Source organism: Mustela nivalis, assembly GCF_964662115.1.
Source record: "Mustela nivalis genome assembly, chromosome: 6".
Lineage (NCBI taxonomy): Eukaryota > Metazoa > Chordata > Mammalia > Carnivora > Mustelidae > Mustela > Mustela nivalis.
Window position 1 is genome coordinate 44,929,482 of NC_139025.1, and position 26,228 is coordinate 44,955,709.

At 40.9% G+C, this 26,228-nt stretch overlaps 1 protein-coding gene across 1 annotated transcript; it reads left to right on the forward strand.

Annotated features, from left to right (window-relative positions):
* The first annotated feature begins 8,320 nt into the window (after positions 1 to 8,320).
* On the forward strand, positions 8,321 to 23,031 carry CNIH1 (cornichon family member 1). The gene is made up of 5 exons (XM_082735115.1): positions 8,321 to 8,549; positions 14,055 to 14,123; positions 18,047 to 18,159; positions 19,628 to 19,771; positions 22,118 to 23,031. The coding sequence occupies exons 1-5, from the start codon at positions 8,469 to 8,471 to the stop codon at positions 22,143 to 22,145; spliced, it is 435 nt and encodes a 144-aa protein (XP_082591241.1). The 5' UTR covers positions 8,321 to 8,468; the 3' UTR covers positions 22,146 to 23,031.
* Positions 23,032 to 26,228: the final 3,197 nt, after the last annotated feature.

Here is a 26,228-nt window from a genome sequence, read left to right on the forward strand (position 1 = left end):
CCCACTATCATTTGCATGAGGACACACCCTGAGTGGATGTTGAATCCTTTCCAGTATATTTTTCCGCTAGTTTGAGGAGCCAAGTAAATTAAAGATCTTACTGCTGAGCGTTCAGGGAGTTTTCACACCGTCTCTTGTTCTTGAGATCTGTCACCAGGTGACTTGAAAGTGCCCTGCCTCGGTAACCCCCCTTCTCCAATTACAGGAAAGAAAAAGCAGAATGCCTAGGTTGCACTCAAAAGCCACGTTGTAGTCCCCAGAGAAAATACGTGTGTGTGTGTTTGCGCGTGTGCGTGTGTGAGAGAGCGTGCGTGAGTGAGACATTCCTTGTACCACCACCCACATGATTAAGCACAGATTCTCATCCCAGAATGTAAGACCCTTAGCATTTTGGCCCACTTCTCACCTGCGGTGGACAGCCAAGCCCAAATGTTCTGCAGCCCTTCGTGAGGTAGGGCTGCAGAACATTTGCCACCCCTCTTTGCCAAAGCCCTTCAGGTCGCCATGACTTGTCCCAGATGGCTGTACTTGCTGTCCGCAGCTCCTCTCCATCCTCAAGATGCACAGGGTCTCTCACTTCCAGCACCCCCTGGTTGAACTCAAGAGCCTCGCCTCTGAGATGTTTGCCTGACTAGGACCAAACAATGAGCTGGGCCAAATTCTCCCAGTGTCGCTACCAAGAGGTACTTTTCAAATCCTGACTTTGGAAAGAGGTGCCCGTTCTCTCCAAGGGCAACTGAGCTGGGAAGAATGCCATTAGATGGAGAAGAGGGAGAGAAGATGCTGGCTGGGGCAGCCTAGAAGGAAGCAGGCTCACAGAGTAGCTGAAGCACACTAAAGGCAGAGCCCCACGCTCAAGAGCCACACTCCCGCCTTTTAGCTTCCTAGGGCCTCCTCTGACCCAGGGCTGCTCCTCAGAGTCCCTCTTTCTGAAGCCTGGTTGGTTGCTTAGCTCTCTCTGGGTTCCTCTGCGTGTCCACCCCTACCAGGAATTAAATTAATGTGGACATGTCTGTTCACTTGCATGCCAGAGAAGCTAATTCTAGTACAACTTCTGGTTTCACCTGCCACCATGCCCCAGCCTAACTAAATACCCTCCTTTCATGCAAGCATGCTCTATGTCTCCTGTTCAGTTCCCCTCCTCAGGGTTCAGACTGGCCCTCAAGAAGCATGTCTCTTTGCCTTGCTGCCATCAGGGAGGGTACAGTTTGCTTCCTCCGCCATCAGGGGCAGCTCTCAGATCTACCCATACATGCTTCTCTGACCCTCTTCTGGCCTCTTCTAGCCCACTACACCTGAGCCATTTTGTTCTTTTTTTTTTTTTTTTAAGATTTTATTTATTTGACAGAGATCACAAGTAGGCAGAGAGGCAGGCAGAGAGAGGGGGGAAGCAGGTTCCCTGCTGAGCGGAGAGCCCCATGTGGGGCTTGATCCCAGGACCCTGGGATCATGACCTGAGCTGAAGGCAGAGGCTTTAACCCACTGAGCCACCCAGGCACCCTGCCATTTTTGTTCTTTAAACACGCCGAGCTTAGGCGTTCTCACTAGCTGTAGCTTCTTCCCAGGAAGGTTGCCTACTTTTCCTTTTCTGCACCCACCTCCCCAGTAGTCGTTTGGCTGAGTCCTTTGTTCTGAACTGAGCTTCACTGAGCCTCTCACGGAGGCTCTCCCTGATCCTTCATCCCAAGGTAGCAACACCTTCACCATCACGTCCCAGCTGTTCTAATTCTCTGTCCAGCACTGACCACCATCTGATCGTTGTCTAATTTTTGTAACTGGTCTGAAGAAGGACTCTCAAAAGCCATCACATAACAATTTTGGGGGTGTTTTTCAAAAAATGATACCTCCATTCCCCATCAGACCTCTCCTTTTTCCCTCAGGCTAAAAGGCATCCTTGGTGATCTAGTTCCATAATATTTCAGTTACAAGTGCTTTTTTTTGTTACTAAGATTTGGTTCTGTTCCTTTTAAAAATTTAGTCTCCTAATAGATTCAAACCTCTTCTCTCCTTCAGCACACGTTAAATTTGTTCTGGGAGGGGCAGAAGGGAGCACCTGTCCTTAAGTTCTGCTCTTTTGTCCTGCCACTGGCGCTTCCCCCATGGTGCTGGGGACATGAAGGCAGAGACAGAAAAGACGTTAGCTTATGTGCCTGCCCAGGGCCATAGACTCTAACCTGCCGGGTCCATTTCCTTTTTCGCGCGTGCACATGTTGCTGGTAAGTAGGTTGCTGTTCTTTCGGATGTTGTTGCTTCTCTATTGAATGCTAGGCCTTGAGTTCCCAGAGTAGGGCAAGCCTTCCAATGCTGACTCTTTCCTAGAAGTCATCTTCTGCGTCTTTGTATGGCATTGTAGGGTCTCTTCATGATTCCCCTTTCTATAACTTTTGTTTGACTTGAATTAAACGATGATATTTTGTCCCCGTTTTCCTAGTTTTCAATGTAATTATTGTTTTTTATTCCCCAGATACTTCCAACAGATTGCTCAAATGCCTAGCAATTCTACCAAATGCTTCAACAAATAAGAAAATCTGTCCATTCCAAAGATTTAAAATAAGAAAGGAGAATTGAAATTATGTAGGTTTTAGAATTATGTAGTTAAATAATAGTTTCCAGGGAAAAGTAAAAAAGAAAATTTATTAGGTTTTCTTTCTTTCTTCCCCGTCCCCCCTCCTTCCTGGAGACGTCCTTCCCCATCTGTCTTCCCTCTAAAACTGTGCTGGAGGCTCTACAGGCATGAATGTGTCATCTGGAAGCTTCCCTCCCTTGCTTCTTAGTTGGAGCCTCTTGGTTGGATCTCCCTATTTTATTAACCCATTTTGTTGAAGCCCATGGCACATGGGAGGAGAGGTTTCGTATTTTGGAAAATGTTTTCACTCCAACCTCACAGTTGATCGGTGGTTTGGCTCCTGAGCCAGATGTTTTCCGTTTTCCGTTTGCCTCTCCGGAATCACTCTCCACCTTTCTCCACTCTGGCCCCTGCCCCCAGGAGGCTGAGCTTGAGGAACTACATCAGGGGTTCCCTTGCCTCCCTATTTCCTCTTGAGGTCAGCCAATCTCCGGGGAGCATGGAGAGGGAAGACAGGTACTTATTCCTTTCATCACTCCATTAGGGGCTCGGCAGGCAGTGGCCTTCCACGGAAAGTCATTCATCCACTTGACAGACTTCTCTTTCTGAATCCTTGTAACCACTACTTCCCCTCCTTCCTTAGACTTAGTGATGGGAACCGCAGAATGTTGAGGACTGCGGTATCTCTTCCTAGACTGTAGTCTAGCCCTTTCTCAAAGGCTCAAATTATCCTAATTTTTTTTTAAAGGATTTTATTTATTTATTTTACAGAGAGAGACAGTGAGAGAGGGAACACAAGCAGGGGGAGCAGAAGAGGGAGAAGCAGGCTTCCCATTGTGTAGGAAACCCTATGCAGCTTGATCCCAGGACCCTGGGGTCATGCCCTGTGCCGAAGCCACGTGCCCCTTAAGGTCAACTTTAATTTAGCTCCAGATCACATTGGGGTATTGATTACAATCATGGTAATATAAATTATTTTGGGGGAAAATGACATTTTAAAATAATTTCATTCCAAATCTCATTGAGATATTGATTACAATCGTAATATAAGTTAATTTGGGGAAAATGACATTTTTTAAACTTCAATCAAGGGAAATCTTTAGTTACATCTTTTTTATATCTGAGTGAGGTGGTTTTATTGTTTCCATATTGGTAGCACACACTCCTTGTTGAAATTTCTGGGGATTCATTTTAATCTGTCCCTGTCATGGGATTAGCTCATGATAGAAATGATAGAGCATGGGATTACTCATGAGAAGAATCTGACCCCTGGATGGCTGTTCACCAGAGCATTACTGAAGTCGGAATATGGCCTGAGACCTGGAAGCACCTTGCTCCAGCCACACAGACTGAGTTTTCTGGGTTTACCCTAGAGGGACCCACGCCTTCCCTGTTAGATTCCTGCAGCCCTGCCCCCACGGTGCTCTTAAAATGAGTACATTTTGTTTTTTGTAAATCATATTTTAATAACGTTGTTTTTTAAAAAAAGAATGAATTATTGATGCATGCATCAATGTAGAAGAATCTCAAAGAGAAAAGCCCCCAAAAGTTGTGCTGAGCCAAGCAAGCAGACACAAAGAATGCAGATGTTTCTATTTAATGAAATTCAAGAATAGGTAAAGCTAATCTATGGTACTGGAAGCAGAATGGTTGTTGGCCTATGGCGGTGGGTCATGACGGAATTATGTGGGGTGGTGGTAATGTTCTCTGTCTTGGGTGGGGGTGGTTATTACATGGACTTATGCATGTACTGAAAGTCCTCATACTCTTAAAATCTGAGTCTTTCACGATCTTTAAATTTTACTTTTGTGTGTTTTATGAAAAAAAAAAGACACATAGGAACAATAACAATGAAGACATATTTTGCACACATGGAATTGTTGAGTGAGTCATTTCTGTACATTGATTCTTCTTCCAAATGGTTGTGTAACAGGTATTTCCAGGGCAAAGGGCACGGTGGATGACACAGCCACCTGACACTGAGAAGCCCCAACCTGCTGGACAGACCAACGCCCTGTAGGGCATGTGGCTGTAACCCGTTTTAGAAATGTGTATAGTGAACAAAAAAATTACACCAATAGTCATCAGCTCAGCTGTATATGGAGAGCAACCGGGAGTCAGACATCACTCTGGAGAGACAAGAGTTGCTTTTTCACTCTGGGCTTGGAAGGGCTCTTCCTCTAAGCACATGGCATGGGGGCCATGAATCCTGGACAAAAACCTGTGCTCCGGCAACAAGAAAGAAGTGGGGTGGCTTTGGGGGCAACCAATACTTCCTGCTACACCTCACATTCTTCTCAGCTCCATAGCTATTCTTTCCAAGTCCCATCACTGTCCAGATCCACGTGCCACGCACAACTCCCAGGTGACATTGCTTTTCCTTCAAATGTACAAACCTCTTCTGGAAGATTGGGAACTGCTGGCCTATAATTTTCTGTGCGCAGGGTTCAATCCTCTTGGAAGTGCCTCATTACTCGGGGCCAGGGCCCAGATGCTCCTAAAGCGTCATGGGGACCATATGATCTTTGAAACTGGGATTACCATTCACCTATTATTCCATATCTGTGGGAAAGCTCAAGTTGATTGAGTACAAATTCACGAGAGTCCAAGTGCTTTTCCTTTTATATTACTATCATGCCTTTAAGTATCCTACTTACTGCTCCCCATTGTGTTGGGGGGAGTGTGTGGTTTATAAGTTTCCTTGGCCACAGAAAAAGGATTGTCTCCCTGGCATGGGCTGGATGGAATGCTGAGTGGAGTGGCAAACATAACTACCACTTGTGTGATGGATAAGCTAAGCTCAGGGGAAAGGACAGGCTACTCCTTGGGGATTGCCAAGGCTGAGGTTGTTCCTGTAGAGGCTTGGAGATATCTTGAGCTCACGTTCTCTTAACTGCTCAGCACCTTCCCTTCCCCTTTCCCACTACTGTCTTTCTCTATCTAGTCTAGGGGCCTAGAAAGTTCTTTCAGGTGTGTGTCTGACCTTTTTGGGTCTCATTCTTAGACTGCATGCTTTGTATTTCAGTTTTGTTTTTTTCCTAGTTCTCTGGTGGCTGACCTGTGCCCAGACATTTGGGTCAGGGGCATGGTCATTGTGGGTGGAATGGGACCAAACTGATGAAAGAGAAGTTGAATAAGGAAGTCTGAGTGGATAAGGGGGGTGCAAGAGAGAGAGAGAGAATATAAGATTAATATTTCTTTGCCATATCAGCCAGCTCCAGTCCTAGATACAAGTAGAATCAGGAACTTAATTCCGTATACTACAAAATTACTCCCATGAGGTAAAAGGGTTAATGCAACTTATGAAGAATGCTGAGAATTGATTGAATGAGGATGGTATCCATTACTCGCTACTTGTAATGGTTCTCCAAAATGTCAAGTAAACCCATTATCTTCCTTACCGACTGCCTCATCTATAGTTGGTTGATCTCATTAGCCCTTTGCCCTCATTAAAATGGGTGTATTCTCTAACCAATCACCACTGTGTAATATTGTCTAAAGCAGTGCAAACGACACTTTCTGTGGTGATGGAAATATTCTAAATCTACATTGTCCACCATCGTAGCCACCAGCTACATGAGGCTAGTGAGCATTTGAAGTATGGTTAGCATAGCTGAGGAACTGAATTTTTCATTTTATTTAATTTTATCAATTTAAATTTAAATAGCCCTGTGACTAAATGGCTTCTCTACTAGACGATGCAAGTCCACAATTTACCTGTGTGTTCTGGTAAAATGGGAAAGGACTTCGAACTGCCCCAGCTACTGAGGGAATTGGCATTCCATATAATACAGAATGGGTGCTCAGTAAACCCTCACTGAAATACCCAAATTGTTACCCTTGAATGGAGTGGAGGGATTTTACATAACAGCAGTTACGGGGGTTGGGACAGATGAAATTTCTCTTGCCAAGTCTCTCCATCTCCTCTGGTGAAACTCAGGATGTCCCTTCTAGAACCAAGGATTTGTTCTTGGGGGGCAGTTCCATTTTGTGTAGTAAGGTGCTAGACGTAGTTACCAGGTAAGGGAAAGATATACTTCAAGTGAATCAGAAGAATAATTTGTTGCTAAAAGGTAGGAGAACCTAGAGGTTCTTAGCGATGAACCATCACTTCCCAAAGTGTAGACAGAATTTATGTATAAGAACGAGGCTGGATCTCATAGTCTGGCTTAGACAACCCCCCCCCCCACCCCGGAACTTCCCTGACACCACGAAACTGCATCTACCCCTCATTAGATGATGAACTCTTTTGGACAAATATTGCCCAATGTTGTATTTTGCTGTAGTACCGAACACCTTCATTGAGGCCTTCCTTTCTCTTACCACTGCATTCCATCTGTCCTGCTGAGCTTAACTCTCAGATGCTATCAAATCTATCTTTCTTTTCTCTCCTGGTTTCTGTTGCTTTCGTCAGAGCCACAGCAGCTTCTTCTGGGACCATTGCTGTGGGCTCTTTCCTGCTACTCTCACACTCCTCTAATCAGGATTGTCGTGCACAGTTGGGCAGTTTGTATACTGAACAAACATCCCGCATTCCTTTGTTTATCTGGAGAGAATACCTTCGTGATGTGCACGCAAGTGCCATATAATCCTGGTAGTATAGACCTACTATCTAAGACAGTAGCCACTATCTACATATGGCTACTTATATTTTAATTAATGGAAATAAGTAAAATTTAAAGTTGAATTCCATAATCATACTAGTCACATTGCGAGGGCTCAGTAGCCACATGTAGCTAGTGGCTACTGTATTGAGCAGTGCAGAAAAAGAGATTTCCACTATTGCTGCCAGTTTTGTTGGACAACACTGGATGGACTCCACTTCTAAACCTATCTCTATGCAATTTGCTAGGGTGAATAATTTTAATACAAATCTAATATGTCCCTCTCTTGCTTAAATGCCTTCAATGAATTCTACTTCCATCAGTAGAGATCAGTTAGCAGGTGGTGAATCAATTTTGTGGGTCACAACCAGCGTAAGAACAAAACCAAGCTTATAAGGCCCTCTCTGATCTAAACCCTAGCTAACCCCTAACTCTCAACACTGTTTTTTTGCTAGGTTCCACTAATTTAGAACCGCTGGTGGATTCACCTGAGACAAATCTTTCTTTCTTTCTTCCTCCTTTACTGCCTTCCTTCCCTCCCTCTCTTTTTCCCTTCCTTCCTCCTTCTTCCTTTCTTTCTTTCCTCCCACCATCCCTCCTTTCTTCCTCCTCCCCCCCCCCCCACCCCCAACACGCTTTCTTTTTTTTCCTTCCTTCATTCCTTCCTCCTTCTCTCTCGCTTTCTGTCTTTCTCTCTCTCTCTGGTCAAGCTGAATCCTCTCTTAGGAGTTCTGGTTCTGTCTTCTCTTTGCCTGGACTTCTACTCATCCCATAAGCCTTAGCTTAAGAAACGGATACTCCAGGAATCCTGCTCTGAACTGGGCAGAACGGGATGGATGCCCTTCTCTGACCTTTCATCACGAGCTACAGACTTGCGTTAACAGGGTTGTAATACCATAACGATTTATTTTAAGTGTTCGTTTCCGGCACTATACTAAGTTCTTTCAGCGCAAGAACTATGTTTCTTATCTTTGCATCTCAAAGGAGAAGCACCGCGCCTGAAACATACTAGGCACTCATTCAATAAATGTTTGTTCAAAGAATAAACGAGGGAAGGAAAGAAAAATCAGTCAGCTGCGCAGACAATGTAAGTGCACCGCAGGCTTTGGCCATCAGAGGGCGCAGGCGCACCTCGGCTGGTGCGCAGGCGCGCAGCGAGGGCGGGCGCCGTGGCGGCGGCAGCGGCGGCGGCGGCGGTCGTGGCTGCGGCCGGGGGAAGTGAATGGTTTTACCCAGAGGGCCCTGCGCCGCCTTTCTCCGCTGGCACCGGCGCTGCTCCCTGCTCCTCCTTCCCGGCCATGGCGTTCACGTTCGCGGCCTTCTGCTATATGCTGGCGCTGCTGCTCACCGCCGCGCTCATCTTCTTCGCCATCTGGCACGTGAGTAGCCGGGGCCGGGGGAAGAAGGGCGAGGAGGTGGCGCAGCCTCTCCTCGCCCCGGGTCGGCGGTCGGGGCGGCGACGGCCCGCAGAGGTGCGCGCGCCGGGCGACGGGGCCGAAGCGAGGCAGGCCGCGCGGTGAAGGCTCTACGAGCACTCCGTCAGCGAGCCGGGGGGCTGCAGGTCCGGGGGGTGCGGGTCCAGGCTGCGGTGGCCCGATGGATGCGCCCGCGGTGTCCCCTCGCAGGCCGCGCGCGCCGCTACTCCTCCCTGGATGGGTGGGGCGGCCGCGGTCCTGCGGGGACCCCTGCGGGACAGCGCTTCGCCCGCGCGGACCTGAGCCGGCCCCGGGCGCGGCATCCCCGCATCCCCGGGGAGGATGTCAAGGGCGCGCGGAGGCATGCTGCGTGCTTAGCGGGAATGAAGTTTGCCGGTGACTGTTACTTAATCACATTGTCTTTCTTTCCGGGTTTCCGCCGGAGTGTGGCCCCGATGAGATCGGATAGCCTACTTTAGATGAATTTCCAACTCTGTTTTCAGCACTTGTTGGGCGCTCTTCGAGGAGAACGCCCTTTTTTTCCGGATTCTGTTCCCTTGTGAACTTTGATGCAGATTGGATTCATCACTTTGGTGACTGCGTCTCCGAACTTTTCCCCTAAATCATACTTTGACCGCCAGAGTTTCTCGAGAGACGCTCTTCCTAGCCGCCCGTCTTCAGGGTAGCTGGGTTCAGTAGAGGTAGTTTTAATTTGATTTCGAAAATGCTCACAAATCTTAAACTTCCCCAGGGCAGTTTTTTTTTCTCTTTTCTTTCTTTTTACTCACATCTTGCTGCAGGATAGAAGCACATCCTTACTGGTTTCTGTAAGGAACAAGGAAGTTCCTCTTGACAGTTCTACAACAGATTATTTTTTTTTTAAGATTTTATTTATTTATTTGACAGAGAGAGATCACAAGTAGGCAGAGAGGCAGGCAGAGAGAGAGGAGGAAGCAGGCTCCCTGCTGAGCAGAGAGCCCGATGTGGAACTCGATCCCAGGACCCTGAGATCATGACCTGAGCCGAAGGCAGCGGCTTAACCCACTGAGCCACTCAGGCGCCCATTCTACAACAGATTTTTAAGGATTCTTGTTTCTCTAGGACAAAATTAGAAGCAGCCTTCTGGAAGTCAGCATTCATTAAAAATGTATCTTATATTTGCTTCGCCCTCCTTATATTCTTTTAGTGGCTTCTGGAATATTAATTAGTCTTTTGAATGATTTTTTTTTTAAAGATTTTATTTATCTATTTGACAGACAGAGATCACAAGTAGGCAGAGAGGCAGGCAGTGGGGTTGGGAAGCCAACTCTGCACTGAACAGAGAGCCCGATGTTGGGCTCGCTCCCAGGACCCTGAGATCATGACCTGAGCCCAAGGCAGAGGCTTAACCCACGGGGCCACCAGGGGCGCCAGTCTTTTGATTGTACATGTTCATTCATGAACATTTTAAGTCAGGTTTCATCATGCCAATAACAAGAATTTCTTAGTGAACATAGCCTGGCGGAATGATTTAAATGGCAGCCATGTCTTGTGTTAAAAAAAAAATATTCAAATGTAGAATGATAACCATAAATTATTCTCTTTTGATAAAGAGTGTGATTGTGTTTGTAATTATTTTAGAACTCAACTGCATTATAGTGGGGAATGCTTAGGTAGGCTGTTCAGTAACTGCTCCCTCAAAACGCTTGTCAGTAGGAACCAATAAATTAAGAGCAGTTTAGGCTCTTTGGTGGAAGAACAATAAATAAAGATGATTTAGAATGCAAACTAGCTCCACTTTAGTAAGCCCGTGGTGGAAGTGAAATGTGTGGCTCCCTTCCATTTGTAGATGTGAATTTAAGTCAGTTCCTGCTTGATGCGTACTCTTGGTGTTTTTGAGACATGAGGATTCTAAGCAAGAAAGCTGTGGATGGCTTTGTTTACATTTTGAACCTGTTTGTTTGGCTTAAGGAAAATCTGAACTGCAAAAAAAAAAAAAAAAAAAGGGTTATTTGGGGCACCTGGGTGGCTCAGTCAGTTAAGCATCTGCCCTTGGTTGAGGTCATGATCCCAGGGTCTTGGGATCAAGCCCTATGTGGAGGTCCCTGCTCAGCGGGGAGTCTTCTCCTCCCTCTGCCCCTCATCCCGCTTATTCTCTCTCCCTCCCCCTTCCCTCCCGCTCAAATAAATAAAATCTTTAAAAAAAAAAAAACTTTAAAAATGGGTAACTTAGTTTCAGTGTTCAAATGAGAATGTTTCTGATAATTTTAAGTCCTATTATAGAATTTTTAAAAATTCATTTATACTCCACAGATTAATTGAGAGGTTTTATCCTTAGGGATTTCTTCATAGTTCAGATGATTATGCATCCTTTGGGAACAGATTGAAAACTTTTAAGTATATAATTTTGATTTTTCTATTAACTATATAACCTTCAGTTTATTTTTTTTAGGTAGTTTAAGTATTAGAAAACTCATTTTGGAAATTTCAAATAGAAATTCAAAGAATCCTGTTTACATTAATCATTGTATGGAGGATTTTTTTTGTGCTAATGGTTACATCTGTCAGTTTACTCCTAGTTCATGTGATTGATACTGTGTGGAGAGTAGACATAAGAGCTTAGGTTTGTTTGAACAGAAGTCTAGGATCCTAAAGACATGCATCAAATGTGAGGGTATTCTGAATAGCATAGTTTGTTATCTTTAGGTATATATTTGTTCTGCCTTAACACTTCTGTAAGACTTTTATGAATATCTTTGTCCAGACGCACAGTCACTAAAGATAACGAAAACCACTAGGTTAATCTTTATAGAAGAGTTGAAAACTCCAGCTTATAGTACTCAAACAGAAGCTCATACAGTAACATACCTGTTAAAAAATCCCTTGAGGTCACCTGAAGAAAATGTCCAGTCAAAAGAATTAGTTTTAAAACACAAGATTATATTCTGCTATTAAATTGGATCTTATTATGGGCAAGTAATTTTATTTGTGATGAGAGTCCTTACTTTGAACTTTATTACTAAGATGCATTGGGGATATATCACACAGCAAATGTCAGGTATTTGGTTAATAATATCCATAAGTAATCAGAAATTAGTATCTTCCAGTTATACATTTATTTATTATTTTTTTAAAGATTTTATTTATTTATCTGACAGACAGAGATCACAAGTAGGCAGAGAGGCAGGCAGACAGAGAGAAAGGAGGAAGCAGGCTCTCTGCTCTCTGCAGAGAGCCTGATGTGGGGCTCGACCCCAGGATCCTGGCATCATAACCGGAGCCGAAGGCAGAGGCTTTAACCCACTCAGCCACCCAGACACCCCTACATTTATATTTTTAACATTTATAACATTTATACATGTTAGGTTTCATTAACAACGGCAAATGCCTTTTGGTAAGTTCTGTATTCTTTTTAAGTTAGTCCCTCCCTCCACCCCCCCTACTCCCCCCTGACCGGGCTCTGTCCCTTTCCTTCAATAGATATTGATTGAACATTTAAGTATGTGCCAGGGCTAGGGACATAGCAGCCAGCATAGCAAAATTGTCATGGAGTTTACATCTTGATGTCTAATTATGTTTCTCTATTCCTATTTTAGAATTTTTATTTGGTCAGGTTGGTTCATTTTGTAAAATTCTAGAAATTAAAAAACAACAACCATCTTTTTATGAAGTGAAGAACTTTAACAGGGAAATAGTATAAAGCATAGTAAAAGCTAGGAATATGGGACTCCATTGATTACTGGTAATATTGAGTAACACAGCCTTACACACGAAGATACTATTCCTAATTCACAAGTGGAAAGGCAGACTGAGTTCTCTATCTTCTGGATGACCAGTGACAGCAACTAAAATAATTCTCCTATAAACTTGGTGCCTGTGGCTTATTTTGACATCTGACCAAGTACCATAAAGTGGTGTGTTGCTCTTATTTTGATTTTTAATACATTTTGACTTTGAAGTTGTGCATTAAGTGACCCTGTTTTACAGCCAAATTTCTCCAGAGTATAGACAGAAACAATCTTTTCATATTTTTCATAAGTGGATGAGATCTCTCTCCCGTTACCACATTTATAACTGTTTGACTCCTCTTATTGTGAGAAGTTGGTCTTACCTGGGTTACCCTTCTTCAGTCTTTAGTTTGGTGACCTCGGGAAATCACCCTCAAGTGTAGGAGATGTGCATAAGACCCAGAAGGAGGTTAGATTGATGACTTTCATCATGGCCTTGAAAGGGGCAGCTCTTGCTTCTATGATGCCATTAGGTGCATTAGAACAAGATGCCTCTTGGGGCAGAAGAATTAGAAAATCCTCCTGCCCCGCAGACATAGCTGCTCCATGCAGAGCCTGATGTAGAGCTGATGCCAGGGTGCTTGGCAGCAGGAGCACGGGCTGGCTTTGAGCTTCCATCCTGGCCTTCTGTCCCATGCAGAAATTGCGCTACTCTGTGTGGCAGTCCAGGCTTGGTATTCCTCTATTCTGAGGCCATTTCTTGTTATTCCCTATTGAAGCAGGACTTTGAAGTGTATGTATTTGGGCTCAGTGGGAACAAACCGGAGCATGTGAGTCCATCTCTAGTGTCCCACTGAGCTCTGATGTAGGTGGGGCATGCACAAATGATTAAAAATACTTCACCCCGGGGGCCGCTGGGTGGTTCAGTGGGTTAAAGCCTGTGCCTTGGGCTCAGGTCATGATCCTGGGGTCCTGGGATGAGCCCTGTGTGGGGCTCTCTGCTCAGCAGGGAGCCTGCTTCCTCCTCTCTTCTCTCTGCCTGCTTCTCTGCCTACTTGTGATCTCTGTCAAATAAATAAATAAAATCTTTAAAAAAAAAACTTCACCCTGAGGGACAGACAAGACACACAAACCTGTGCACAGATACTCCACTGGAAGAAATGCCATATTGGTAGTATTGTAAAGCCCTGTGCTCTGGGGCTGTTAGACATGTATGCAATTATTTCCGCCCCAGGGAGTCAGGGAAACCTGCAGAGTGGAGCTGTTACAGGAAGAGGGTTTTTAGATGACAATTTTTTTTTTTTTAAGATTTTACTTATTTGACAGAGACGCAAGTAGGCAGAGAGACAGGCAGAGAGAGAGAGAGAGAGAGGAGGAAGCAGGCTCCCTGGGGAGCAGAGAGCCCAGGACCCTAAGATAATGACCTGAGCTGAAGGCAGAGGCTTTAACCCACTGAGCCAACCAGGCCCCCCTAAGATGATGATTTTTGATAGATAGAAAAGATCATTTTAAGAAGAGAAAATAATTTGAATAGAGGCATTGAAAAATTGAAAAGTGAAGATATTTATCACAGTGAGACCAGATCATTTAAATGGTATTAGTTATTTATTAGGACATAGTGAATTTACTGTAAATTGGTACATGTAGTATTGGTATACTTTTGCTTTTGTTTTATTAACTTTATTCAATTATCATTTGATGATGAGGCAGGTTTGTTGCTGCTTTTTATTAAAGGTCCTAACTAACTTTAATTTTATTTTAGATTATAGCTTTTGATGAACTGAAGACTGATTACAAGAATCCTATAGACCAGTGTAATACCCTGAATCCTGTAAGTTATAATATAGGATTTTTCTTTAGATTTTTTTAACTGCTTTTGCTCTTAATATAATTTGAAAATGGCCAGTATACTCAGTGGCATGACATATTTGTTCTTTTTGAAGTAGGCAGGATTTACAAAAATACTTTCTCCTGCTTGACTGATCTAATATTAATCTGCCAGTGATCTTGTCAGCTGTCATACTAACATTCTTCCAATCTGCTTTTTACATTGTCGGCCAAAGACAGTTGAAAAGGTCAAAAAGATTAAAAGAGTCAAAATTGCATTAAAGGTGTGTACTGCTTTTTAGTTTAATGTTTTAATGCTACATTCATTTCATGGGGAGGGTTAGGGCATTTGTATTTGTAAAATGTTCTGTTTGGTGTGCTTGTTCATATGCCTGTTGAGGTTTATGATTTTGTGAAATTCCGCATTTTATGCAAATGTTTGCTTGCTGGCCCAGTCAAGTAGGGAAAGCTGTTAAATGCTTATGCATTTTTAAAAAAATGTTATAGCCATAGGCACTTTTATATTAAATTATTTGGTGCGGTGTTTGAAAGTTGGTTAACAGAAAATGACTTTAATAGATGGTAAGATGGTTTTTCTGTTGTGACTTATTGGGAGATAGTCCCAAAGTGGAATCTTCAGTACCATGTCTGCTTTTATCTTTCGTTATGTCTATTCTGGAATTAATTATTCACTCTTTCAGCTGATGTTTATTTAGAAACTTTTAGGTAGATAGCTCTTTCTTTAGGCTCTGGAATCAGCGTGCTGACCTTTGGACTCACGCTGCCAGAATTTTGTGGATAACAGTTGGTCTACAAATGTCTACATAGTTATTTCTAATATAGATCCATTCTAAATTTCTAAGCCAGACTTGTCTTACACTAAGTTCTGATCTCTGATGGATTTCGTTATAACATGGCTCCATTGTGCTTAGGGATTTATATATATTTTTGGCTTCATTCAGTTTATTCATTTAGGAAGATTCTCCTTTCACCTGTAGGTTTGATTTTGCCTAATTGGTCAGAAGCTGAAAGGTTGTTTGTAAGAAGGCTGTGGGTATATCTCCAAGAAATAGAATATAATAATTTATCTTAAAAATTACTTAAGATGAGAACTTGTGTAGGCTTTAGTTGTGTAAAACTATAAGACACTAGCACACCAAAGGGATCTTATTTAGAAAGGGGTCTTTAAAGTGAGTGTGCTGCTTTATCATTGTTTCCTCTATAAATGGGAATGATGCAATGGATTTTTAGTTTGTCTCTGGAGAACTGCTACAGTAAGACTTGATGTAGGTACAATTAAAAGTATTAACTTTCTAGCTGTGTCTCTGTTCTTATGAAATAAAATATGTGAAGAATCTGCTTTCTCATTGGAAAGTAATAAAGTGTCTTAACCTACTGTTGAAACTGATTGTTACCAAGAGATTAAGGAACCAAAATTTCTTTTTTTGACATTTGTTCATTAATAGTATTCTGTCTTCTTTGGTTTCTCATTACTTCAAATAACCAAATGATGATGAGGATGATAAGAGCTGAAATCAGATGAGGGCTTTCCTAGGCAACAGGCGCTGTGCTTTCCTTGAGCTCATGAGCAGCCTTAAAGGGTAGGTGTATTGTCATTTTCTTGAATAGGAGGATAGGCTTCAGCTTAGTAGGGTTGTAAGGTAGACCCAGCATTTGAACCCAGACAGCTGGATTTTTACACTCGTGCTTTGGTATTTCCCTAATTTACGGTAAGTTTAAGAGGGACTAATTTAATTTTTACATATGTGTGATGTCTGACTCTCCTTCATGGAAGGAAATTCTCACTTAAAAAAATACATGTGCTTAGGACCTCCTAATGCTACATTGATTAGAAGGAAGTTTTTGCAACAGCATAAGTTAGTGTTTGGATAGGGTGCCGATAATTGGCTTACTAGCAGTGCATCTGACAGTTTTCCCTATTTAAAATTTGTTTTGACAATTCTGCCAAAGTATGGGGGAAGACAAATATTATTTTTAAAAATGTGAGCCTTAACTAGAGAATATTATGATTTGCATTTAAGTACCATCATTTCAGCCATATTTGCATGAGGAATTTTTTTGTGTACTAGCTTTTGGGTAAACATTGGTTCCTAAATGGAACAATTTTTGTGCCACTTACGGGGAAATTTCACCATTAAAGAATGATTGGAGTGGACTGGTTTTTATAAGAGATGCATTATAAAAGTTTCTGGGTGTTTTTTGAGGAAAAAGGAGTGTGGCATGTGTTTCATATTAGAACTGGAAGAGTTGCAGATTATCCGTATTCTCACTCTAATTAAAGTATATTGTTTAAGAGCCATAGGTATTGCGCATTCAAAATAATTTTCTCCCCATATCTCAGTCCAGAAGTGTAGGATGAAAACTTGAATGATAATTTGTATTGTTAGCTATCACTTGGCTTTGGAGAGCTGAGATAGACTTACTATATTATAAAGAAAACTCCTGTAATTTAAACTAGCATTATAAACAGCTCTAGTGGAACTCCTCTAATACAATATTTATTTTTCTTGGTTTGTCCTGGTTGTAGTCCTTGTGTTTCAAAGATTTCCTGTGGACATTTTCTTGCCGATGTTTGATTTTCATCTTAATTAAATGGTGGCTTAATGGTTCGTATTATTTACAAGTTTATATACATATGCGGAGTTTATCTTTTGTTATTATATTGCTTAAATTTGTAGAAGATACCTGGTTAGTAATATAGATTAGTTAGTTTTACTGGAATTTCATTTAAAATATTATTCATTAAAAAACTTTGCTTTACAGCTTTGAAATGGAAACAGTGACTTGGGAGTATTATAAAGTGGGCTTGAATATGTAGTACAATTGTAATTATCTATACAGCAATGGTTTCCTCTCAGGAATGATCTGATGATGTTGAGGATTCATATAATTTTACTTTGGTATGATACAGTCATTTGAGAAGCTGGCTCTGTGTCTGTGACTTGCAGGAAGTTGTTTAGCTTAAACTTGCAATGAAAAGTTTGGGACTTTGATTTAACAGAGTCATTAGGCTGAATGAAGTCTTCAGGATGAAAAAGATTTATTAAAAATAAAGCATGAATTCTTGGTCATATTATAAAAAGCATTTTGCTTGAATTAATTTTTCTCATTTAGTACCACCTACAATAAAAAAAAATCATTTTGTTTTTGAGTTCTGAGTGTCTCCTGGTCTGCTGTGTCTATAGAAGTTCACTGGAAAGCAGGTTTAAAGAAACAGGAAGCCATGTCAGAATTGGAGCTCAGGAACCGGGAAAATTTCAATTTTATGGTTCAGAACTGTCTTTTCCCTCCTACATTGCAGAATGCACATTGTTTGCATCTGTGTATATTAGTATTCTTTCCCCCCCGACTGTGCTGAGATTATTGGCTTTTGGCTTTCCATTGAAAAATTACTTTTGTGATAATGTGATGTGGTTTGCTAAATATTGTTTATGTAGCATTCCTGGTTTCTGTTAAAAGCTTTAAAACACGAATGTGTAAAATATTCTAAAAGGGAGTTTTGTTTTGTGGGTTTTTTAATATCATGTTGCATGTGACCAGATAGCTCCTTTTTGTATTTTTATCATTACTGAATGGTGGAAAGAAAAAGTATTCCAAGTGATCAGCAAATAACTGAACTGTCTGGGTGGTAACTTTGTGTAATTTAACCTGTAAGAATCTGAGTTTTAAATTTTAGGTTCTATTTATTCTTTTAGGGCAAGCTATATCATCTGGATAGTTTGCTTGTAATTCTGCTTTTGGTAAAAAGTTAAATATGGAAACAGACCTCAGTACCATCTTTTGGGCCTGCTTCTTAGAAAACAGTGAATTTTTTTCATTATGGAATCTTGGTTGCCACCTGCTTTCAAATTAGCATTTGACATACTGCCAAGGCATTTTGATAACTGGCTTGTATTTTTCTTCCAGCTTGTACTCCCAGAGTACCTCATCCACGCTTTCTTCTGTGTCATGTTTCTTTGTGCAGCAGAGTGGCTTACGCTGGGTCTCAATATGCCCCTCTTGGCATATCATATTTGGAGGTAATATTTAAATACATTTCTAATACTTTACCTAATTATATTTTAATTATACTATGGTTGGTACAGTTATCTTGCATGCTTGTCACCTAAATGAAAACTGAAAATTGGTTGGCATTTATTTTAAAAATCTAGTAGATGAACAAATCGCTGTTTCAATACCTTTTATGGTTTTTACTTTGTTACCCTTTAAAGGAGTTTTTCAAAAAGTGAGTTTTAATTTACATACAATGGTGTACATAAGTCTGAAGCCCTATCCCTGTCAGTTACCCCTGTACCTCCCCGGGACAGCAGGGACCTCTGTCAACTTGTATTAGTTTTGCCCATTATGTGAACTTCACATAATTCAAAATGTATAGGGTGTCTAACTTCTTTCTCCATGTTTATAAAGATTTTAAATTTGGTTGTTTATAAAATATATTCATAATTACTGAATAATTACTGAAAGTTATGTCTGATCTATATAATAGAGTTAGAGGGTTTTTTTTTTTTTTAAAGATTTTATTTATTTATTTGACAGACAGAGATTACAAGAAGGCAGAGAGGAGGGACGCCTGGGTGGCTCAGTTGGTTAAGCAGCTGCCTTCGGCTCAGGTCATGATCCCAGCGTCCTGGGATCGAGTCCCACATCGGGCTCCTTGCTCAGCAGGGAGCCTGCTTCTCCCTCTGCCTCTGTCTGCCATCCTGTCTGCCTGTGCTCGCTCTCTCCCTCTCTCTCTGATAAATAAATAAAATCTTAAAAAAAAAAAAAAAAAAAAAAAAAGAAGACAGAGAGGCAGGCAGAGAGAGAGGAGGAAGCAGGATCTCCGTGGAGCAGAGAGCCTGATGTGGGGCTTGATCCCAGGACTCTGGGATCATGACTTGAGCCAAAGGCAGAGGCTTTAACCCAGTGAGCCACCCAGGCGCCCCTAGAGGTTTTTTTTTTTTTTTTTTTAAATAGGAATATTAAAAATCTCATTGCTCTTGGGAAATATACTTAAGAAGTGTTTAGGTGTAAAGGGGTATCACATCTGTAACTGATGGTATCCCATCTGTTTGGTAAAAAAATGTGTGCATATTTGGAGCTAAAACTAAAAAGAGAAGGGTAAAGCTGTGTGATTAATGTGAGCATTTGGAATATTTTGGTGAAGTGTTCTTGCACCTTTTCTGTAAGCCTAAAATTATGTTAAAAAGTTATTGAAAGGAAGAATAATCTCACTTCATTTTTACAGTTATTTTTCTTTTTCTTGTGTTTATAAAATTGTTGGGGAGACCAGAAAGGACTTGTTTAACTGTTCTGATCTCTTATAGGGGCTCTTGTTTTAAATTTAAGATGATAAGAGGAAAGAACTCCACCCTAGAACTAAAGTTACTCTTCCCTGTGTGGACCACCTCTCATTGCAACAAATGTTACTGGAGAAGAAAACCCCTCCTTCCCATCTTAAAGGTTGACTTCCTGTTTGGAGCGGCTAATTGACTGTGTTTATTACAGGTATATGAGTAGACCAGTGATGAGTGGACCGGGACTCTATGACCCTACAACCATCATGAATGCAGACATTTTAGCGTATTGTCAGAAAGAAGGCTGGTGCAAATTAGCTTTTTATCTTCTAGCATTTTTTTACTACCTATACGGGTAAGTTTAAAAATAAAATGAGTATATAATTTCCTTTTGCTTCCAAAAAAGTCTGTAGGTATTATGGTCTTAACACCTTAAAATCCACTTACAGAAGAACTCAGTGTCTTGCATGGTGGAGACTGGTAATGGTGCAGTGCATGCCCCAAATGCACGCACACTGACTATGATTATGAACTGGTACTTGTCAAGGCAGCCAGCTGGTGTCCAATCAGAGGCAAAAAGTTTGGGCAGGGGAGCTGCTTCCTAAATTTTTGGACATAGTCCGTCAGTGAAGGATAATCCTCATTCTCCTGGCAAAGTGATGGCCTTGAGAGGACTGCAAAAAAGTGTGAGTTGGCAAAAGAATGTTTGCTTGGCTTCACTGTCTATTTTGAGATGATGTTTGATTTTTTTGTCATTCTTTACAAACTGTATGCTCTACCCTTTATTTTCTGGCTTACTTGACCTGAATGGGCTGAATGAAAAATGGATCTGTCCTATATGATGTTGCAGTTATTGATTCTTCTCCCTTTATTCCCTGATGTCCTGTAGATTCTCATTAAAACGAGAAAAGTATACAAGTGTGGAATTAGATTTCTTTAAGCCACATAAATATACTTTCTCATTTTATTAACATATATTCAACCAGAGGACATTCCACCTGATTCTTTTCTTTCTTTTTTTTTTTTTAAGTTTTTATTTATTTATTTGATAGAGAGATAGAGTGCACAAGTAGGCAGAGCGGCAGGCAGAGGGCGAGGGAGCCCGATGAAGGGCTCGATCCTTCATGACTCGAGCCAAAGGCTTAACCGACTGAGCCACCCAGCGCCCCCCCCTTTTTGTTCAAAAAGCACTTTCTGTGTGTCAGGCACTGTGCAGGTAGCTACACATATACACAGTTGCTGTCTCCAGTTACCGAATAGACTTGAGCCACCCAGGCGCCCCTTGATTTTCAAACTATGAGGAAAATTGGCTGTGTAAGATGGAATTGTAATCATTCAGCATCTTCCTATTCCCCTCTCCTTTTTGTTACTTGAAAACTTGATAAGTATTAGATGGTAGGATTATATTCTTATTTCTTTTTATTTCATATAAGTTTCCATTATGAAAAACAATGAAGTACGAGACTGAAATTTATGAAAAAGGTATGTTTATGCTTTTAGAGGTTATAATTGTGAAAATGAGTAGCCTTTAGTGCATTTGCAGATGCTCATTTACGAAACAAAAATAGTAAGTTCTGAAAAGTGAAATGCCAGGTGTCATTTTCATTTCCTGTTAATGTTCATTTTTTCAGTTTCTTTAACAAATGCCTAGAAGAGCGCTGGCATATAGCAGGCACTTCAGATGTGTGTGTTGAGGGGTGCCTGGGTGGCTCAGCTGGTTAAGTGTCTGACTAAGATTTCAACTCCGGTCTTGATCTCAGGGTCATGAGTTCAAGCCCCATGTTGGGTTTCATGCTTGCTGTGGAGCCTACTTAATTAAAAAAAAAAAAAAAAGACATACTTGTTGAAAGGAAGAAATGAATCATTGAATAAATGGTAATATCGGAGATGTACAGTTGAGGGAAAATGTTCACCAGGAGATGGTGGCACTAGGTCATTTCATTTCTTCTTTAAATTGTTAATTAAATTTACACAACCCTTTGCTTTGTATTTCCACATAGTGATCCGTGCTTTTGAACCATGCCTTTCCCACATCATTCTGGTAAAATTGCCCTGAATTAAATGGTTATTTTTATTTTGCTCATTTGTGCACTTTGTCAGCCCCGTTCCTGTTGTCTAGAGCCTTTCTCTAATGGGGAGGTTTCTTAATTGACCATTCCCATCTGTAAAATGGGAATAATAATGGCACCCACCTCCTGGGACTGCTTGGAGGACTCAGTGAGGTCATGTACATAAAAGATCTGGTGGAGCTCGATCCCAGGACCCTGGGATCATGAACTGAGCCGAAGGAAAAAAAAAAAAAAAAAAAAAGATCTGGTGGAGGGCCTGGCATGACGTGAGCCCTCCAGAGATGCTCGCTGCTATTGTTAGACAGCTCCGGAGCAGTGTACTGTTTGGATTGCTTCTCTAAGCTCTGGTCCCCTATTAAGCTTTCAGCTGTGCTGTTCTACTTGCTAAAATTGGAAAAGAAATAGGGGACAACCACAGCACATGCACTGAGCCAAGTCCTACCTTAAGCAGAAGTCCATCAGTGCAAATTGAGATCATACTGTGAACTACTTTACTTGGTCATTGGTCTTTTCAGTTTCTGTGGTGGCATGATACTGTACACCAGCTTGCTGTGGAAAGCAGACTTAACGTTTTGGTGCTTTTAGTTTTCTAGTTAGAACGTTTGAATTAATAGGCTTTTTCTTCTTTTCAGCATGATCTATGTTTTGGTGAGCTCTTAGAACAACACACAGAAGAATTGGTCCAGTAAGTGCATGCAAAAAGCCACCAAATGAAGGGATTCTATCCAGCAAGATCCTGTTTCCAAGAGTAGCCTATGGAATCTGATCAGTTACTTTAAAAAAATGACTCCTTATTTTTTAAATGTTTCCACATTTTTTGCTTGTGGAAAGACTGTTTTCATATGTTATACACGGATAAAGAATTTAAATGGAATTACGTATAAATTAATATAAAATGATTACCTCTGGTATTGACAGGTATGAACTTGCACTCCTTAAGGAACAGCCATAGTCCCTTGTATGATTGCATTAATTATTGACTATCCTTAGTCCATTGGAAGCTTTTGTTATATATAGGAACTTGTAGGGCTCATTTTGGTTTATTGAAATGCCGTCTAATTATAAATTAGCTGTAGATATCAGGTGCTTCTGATGAACTGAAAATATATATCCGACTTGTGGGAAACTTCATGGGTTTCCTCATTTATCATGTATGTGATTATATATGGACACATTACAAAATAAGAAGAGTGGGATTTTTTTCCCTTCAACTTGAATATTATCCCTGTATATTGCATGAATGAGAGATTTCCCATATTTCCATCAGAGTAATATACTTGCTTTAATTCTTAAGCATAAGTGAACATGATATAAAAACATGCTGAATTACTTGTGAAGAATGCATTTAAAGCTATTTTAAATGTGTTTTAATTTGTAAGATATCACTTAATAAGAAATTGGTTATTATACTTACTGTTCTAATCTGGTGGTAAAGGTATTCTTAAGAATTTGCAAGTACTTTAGATTTTCAAAACTGAATGAGAGAGAACATTGTATAACCGTCCTGCTGTTCCTTTAGTGCAATACAATAAAACTCTGAAATTAACTTATTTTCAGTGCATTGTTTTAAAGATTATAAATAGCTATTTCTTACACTTGCTTAATTCATAATAAAGACGTATTACTGTCAGTTTTTTTAAAAAAATAGTAGAGTACGATATCGTGTATGTGCGTGTGTTGCTTTTTTTTTTTTTAAATATCATGTCTGCATCTAAAAAGGAGTATTTTTAATGGCTAAAAGCACATTGCCCTCTGTCACCACTTGCCAAGACTTAGAAACACTGATGGCACAGCATCATCATTTTTCTTAACCAATTTAAAAAATTATTGTGAGACTTAAAATGTTAAAAAATTTTCCCCCTTTCTGAAGCAGCAGGTTTCAAGGAAAAATAACTTGTTATATTTACTTTTTATTGCTGCTTGTAAGGCAGGTAAATTATGGCTTGCATGTTTGGGGAAGAATTCTTGGGCTTTATTTGGAATGAGGTAGTTAAGGCAATTGAAAATAGTGTAAGTGGTTCAGAAGTTCTTAAAAGATCAGAGAAAGAAAACCACATAATGCTCATGGGAGTTTGATGGATGAGTCTGTGGAATTCTTATTCTGAGAGCTCTTTGAATTAGATGCTGTTGAATTCTCAGCAGAGAAAATGCCTCCCCACCTTTGGGAGAGTAGATGTTAACATTTGGGATTGCGTGTCAGGGTGAGCGTGCCGAAGAAGAGGATGTAGACTCAGAAGAGTGAGGAGAGCCAGACCGTTTCATAACGAGAGAGGCTTTAAAGACCTTACATTTTATGGTCTGGAGGACATCTGGAGGGATCTGGCTGTTGGGTCAGTTCATGTAGAAAATTATTCATTGATCAGTTGCTAGGCACTGAAGATTCATGCTCAGAGTTTGAGCAGTCATTCAGTTTCTAATCCAGCTAATTATGTCAGCACCCACTCCTTTTTCTTTCTGGTTCACAAATAGTTCTGATCATGAGAGACCTTGCCAAGTCCAGATAGGTTTCTTGGGGCCATTACTTTAGCATTCCTGTCAAAGTATTTTCACAAGCCCTTGCTGTCTCTTAGCAAGCACTACTTTCTTTTATAAGTTTTAACACATCTTGTAATAATGTATTCCAGAATATTCTCCAAAATTCTGCAAGGTTTACTGGCTGCAATTTGTGGAAGCCACCTTCTCATGCTTCCAAAATTAGATACATAGTCCTTAGCTGATTCCTCAAAGGTGGCTGACTGCCAGTGAGGTTTACCCATCTCAGTGGTAGGTTGTTGGTTTGTAGGCATGTAAGCGATTAAAAGATTGAGTACCTGGAAGCTCAAAAACAAAACAAAACAAAAAAAACTACCCCCTTTGATATTTTAGGAACTTAAATCACTTGCCAGGAGGAAGTAGAAACAAAGTACTTGCATTAGGCATATCCTACTGGCTCTTTTCCTTGTTTGGAATCTGTTTTGTGCCTGCTATTAATCCGGTTGGGGCAGCCCTCATATTCTATTCCTTTAGGTCCAGCTGTGGCATAGTTAGCCTGGGTTCCTAACCCTTCCAGCTTTTACCACCCTGTACCCTGTGTAGTGACAGCTGTTTATGTAGGTATTTTTTTTTTCTTGTTAAAATTGCTTTTGCTCTTAATGTGCTTTGGTTTATCTTGAAGAGTTTTCCAGCTTCCAGAAACCATTAGTATACCACACTGTGGTTTGTATCTATACTGAGAATTCTTTGTTATGATACTATAGATTCTCCTGAATTAAAAATCTCAAATAATAAATGTAGTCTCTTTAGCATTCATTCAATGGAGTAATAATAGTATATCAGGAATATGTCCCTTCAGTGCTAAGGAGGTTTAGGGGTAGAAACTTATTAATGATGTTTAATGATTTTCACAGTGCTTAACTGGTATCATCCAGTTGTCCTATGGTTGAGGAAAGTTGGGTTCCAGGTGATGGATGGATTGCTAATTTGTTTGAAGTTTGGTTTATTTTTCATGGAAGGGGGAAGTGATAGGAAATGACCAGACAGTTGCTTTTGACATATGTCAAGTATTATGAAAGCATATGAGAAGCCTCATGGGTTACACCCTGAACAGCCTGACCTAGCAGTCAAGATCAGATCTGGGGATCTGTAACACAGTACGTGGTAGTTTGTGGTATGTGTCTCCTTTAAAGCCTGTTCAGAGGGGTGCTTGGGTGGCTCAGTCGGTTAAGTGTCTGCCTTTGGCTCAGGTCATGATCCCAGGGTCCTGGGATCGAGCCCCGCATTGGGCTCCCTGCTCAGCAGGGAGCCTGCTTCTTCCTCTCCTTCTGCCTACTACTCCCCCTGCTTGTGCTCCCTCTTTCTCTCTGTCAAATAAATAAATAAAATCTTAATAAAAAAAAAAAAGTCTGTTCAGTATATTTGGCCTGAGAAGCATTCATGCTGATAGCTCTCATAGAGCTCTTCTCTGCTCTTCAGATCAACATGTTTTGAAAATATGTCAGATGAGTGCATGGAGAGGAGATAGACATGTAGATACACTCTGAAACTAGAGAAATATTTTTCTTGCTACAGCATTTCTCTTTTTTTCCAGTTATATGTTTATGAACGGTATTCACGGAATATTATTGCCATGGTGCAAAAAATGACTTCTGTGTATCTCTTACACCCTGTGGGGTGTGAGCTTTCATTTTAGGTGTGGCTACGTCAGCAGGGTGATGTTGTATCACACTCAATCTGTATTTAAAAGTATTCATGTCATTTATTATTTATATGTCATTCAACAGGCATAGATGTGCATCTCAATAATCAGTTGTATGGTGTAATTATAAGTTAGAAGTTTTGACAGCAAAAATACTTTAAACCAACTCTGTTTTCAAAGGGAAAAGATAAATATATTGATACTCATCAAGCATTGTTCATAGACGTACTCATATTTATCCTTTTCGGAAACTACTAATGTTAGTCCCAAATTATTTAAGCTGTTTTGCTGAAACCAGTCTCCGATCTGTGGTTATAGCTCAGAAGATGTTTCTGAACGAATGCTTTAGTATGATGCCAAGAGAAAAAATGTGGCTCTGTTTCTGGATATGTTGAATAGCTTTCTTAGAACAAATTCCCTTTGATTAAAATGAAGAGTCCTGAATCTAAGTATCTAAAAGGAGTAAACAGCTCTGCTGCTTGTTCTACTTAGTTTTGGGAAATAGTATCAACCGTATAAAGTGACTGATCTGTGGGACTAGAGTGAAGGTTTTATTCTATGTTAATTTT

Coding starts and splice junctions, on each gene's coding strand:
- CNIH1 (XM_082735115.1), top strand. CDS start 8,469: ATGGCGTTCACGTTCGCGGCCTTCTGCTATATGCTGGCGCTGCTGCTC. Junction 14,124..18,046: donor AGTGTAATACCCTGAATCCT/GTAAGTTATAAT, acceptor TTTTTCTTCCAG/CTTGTACTCCCAGAGTACCT. Junction 18,160..19,627: donor TTGGCATATCATATTTGGAG/GTAATATTTAAA, acceptor TGTTTATTACAG/GTATATGAGTAGACCAGTGA.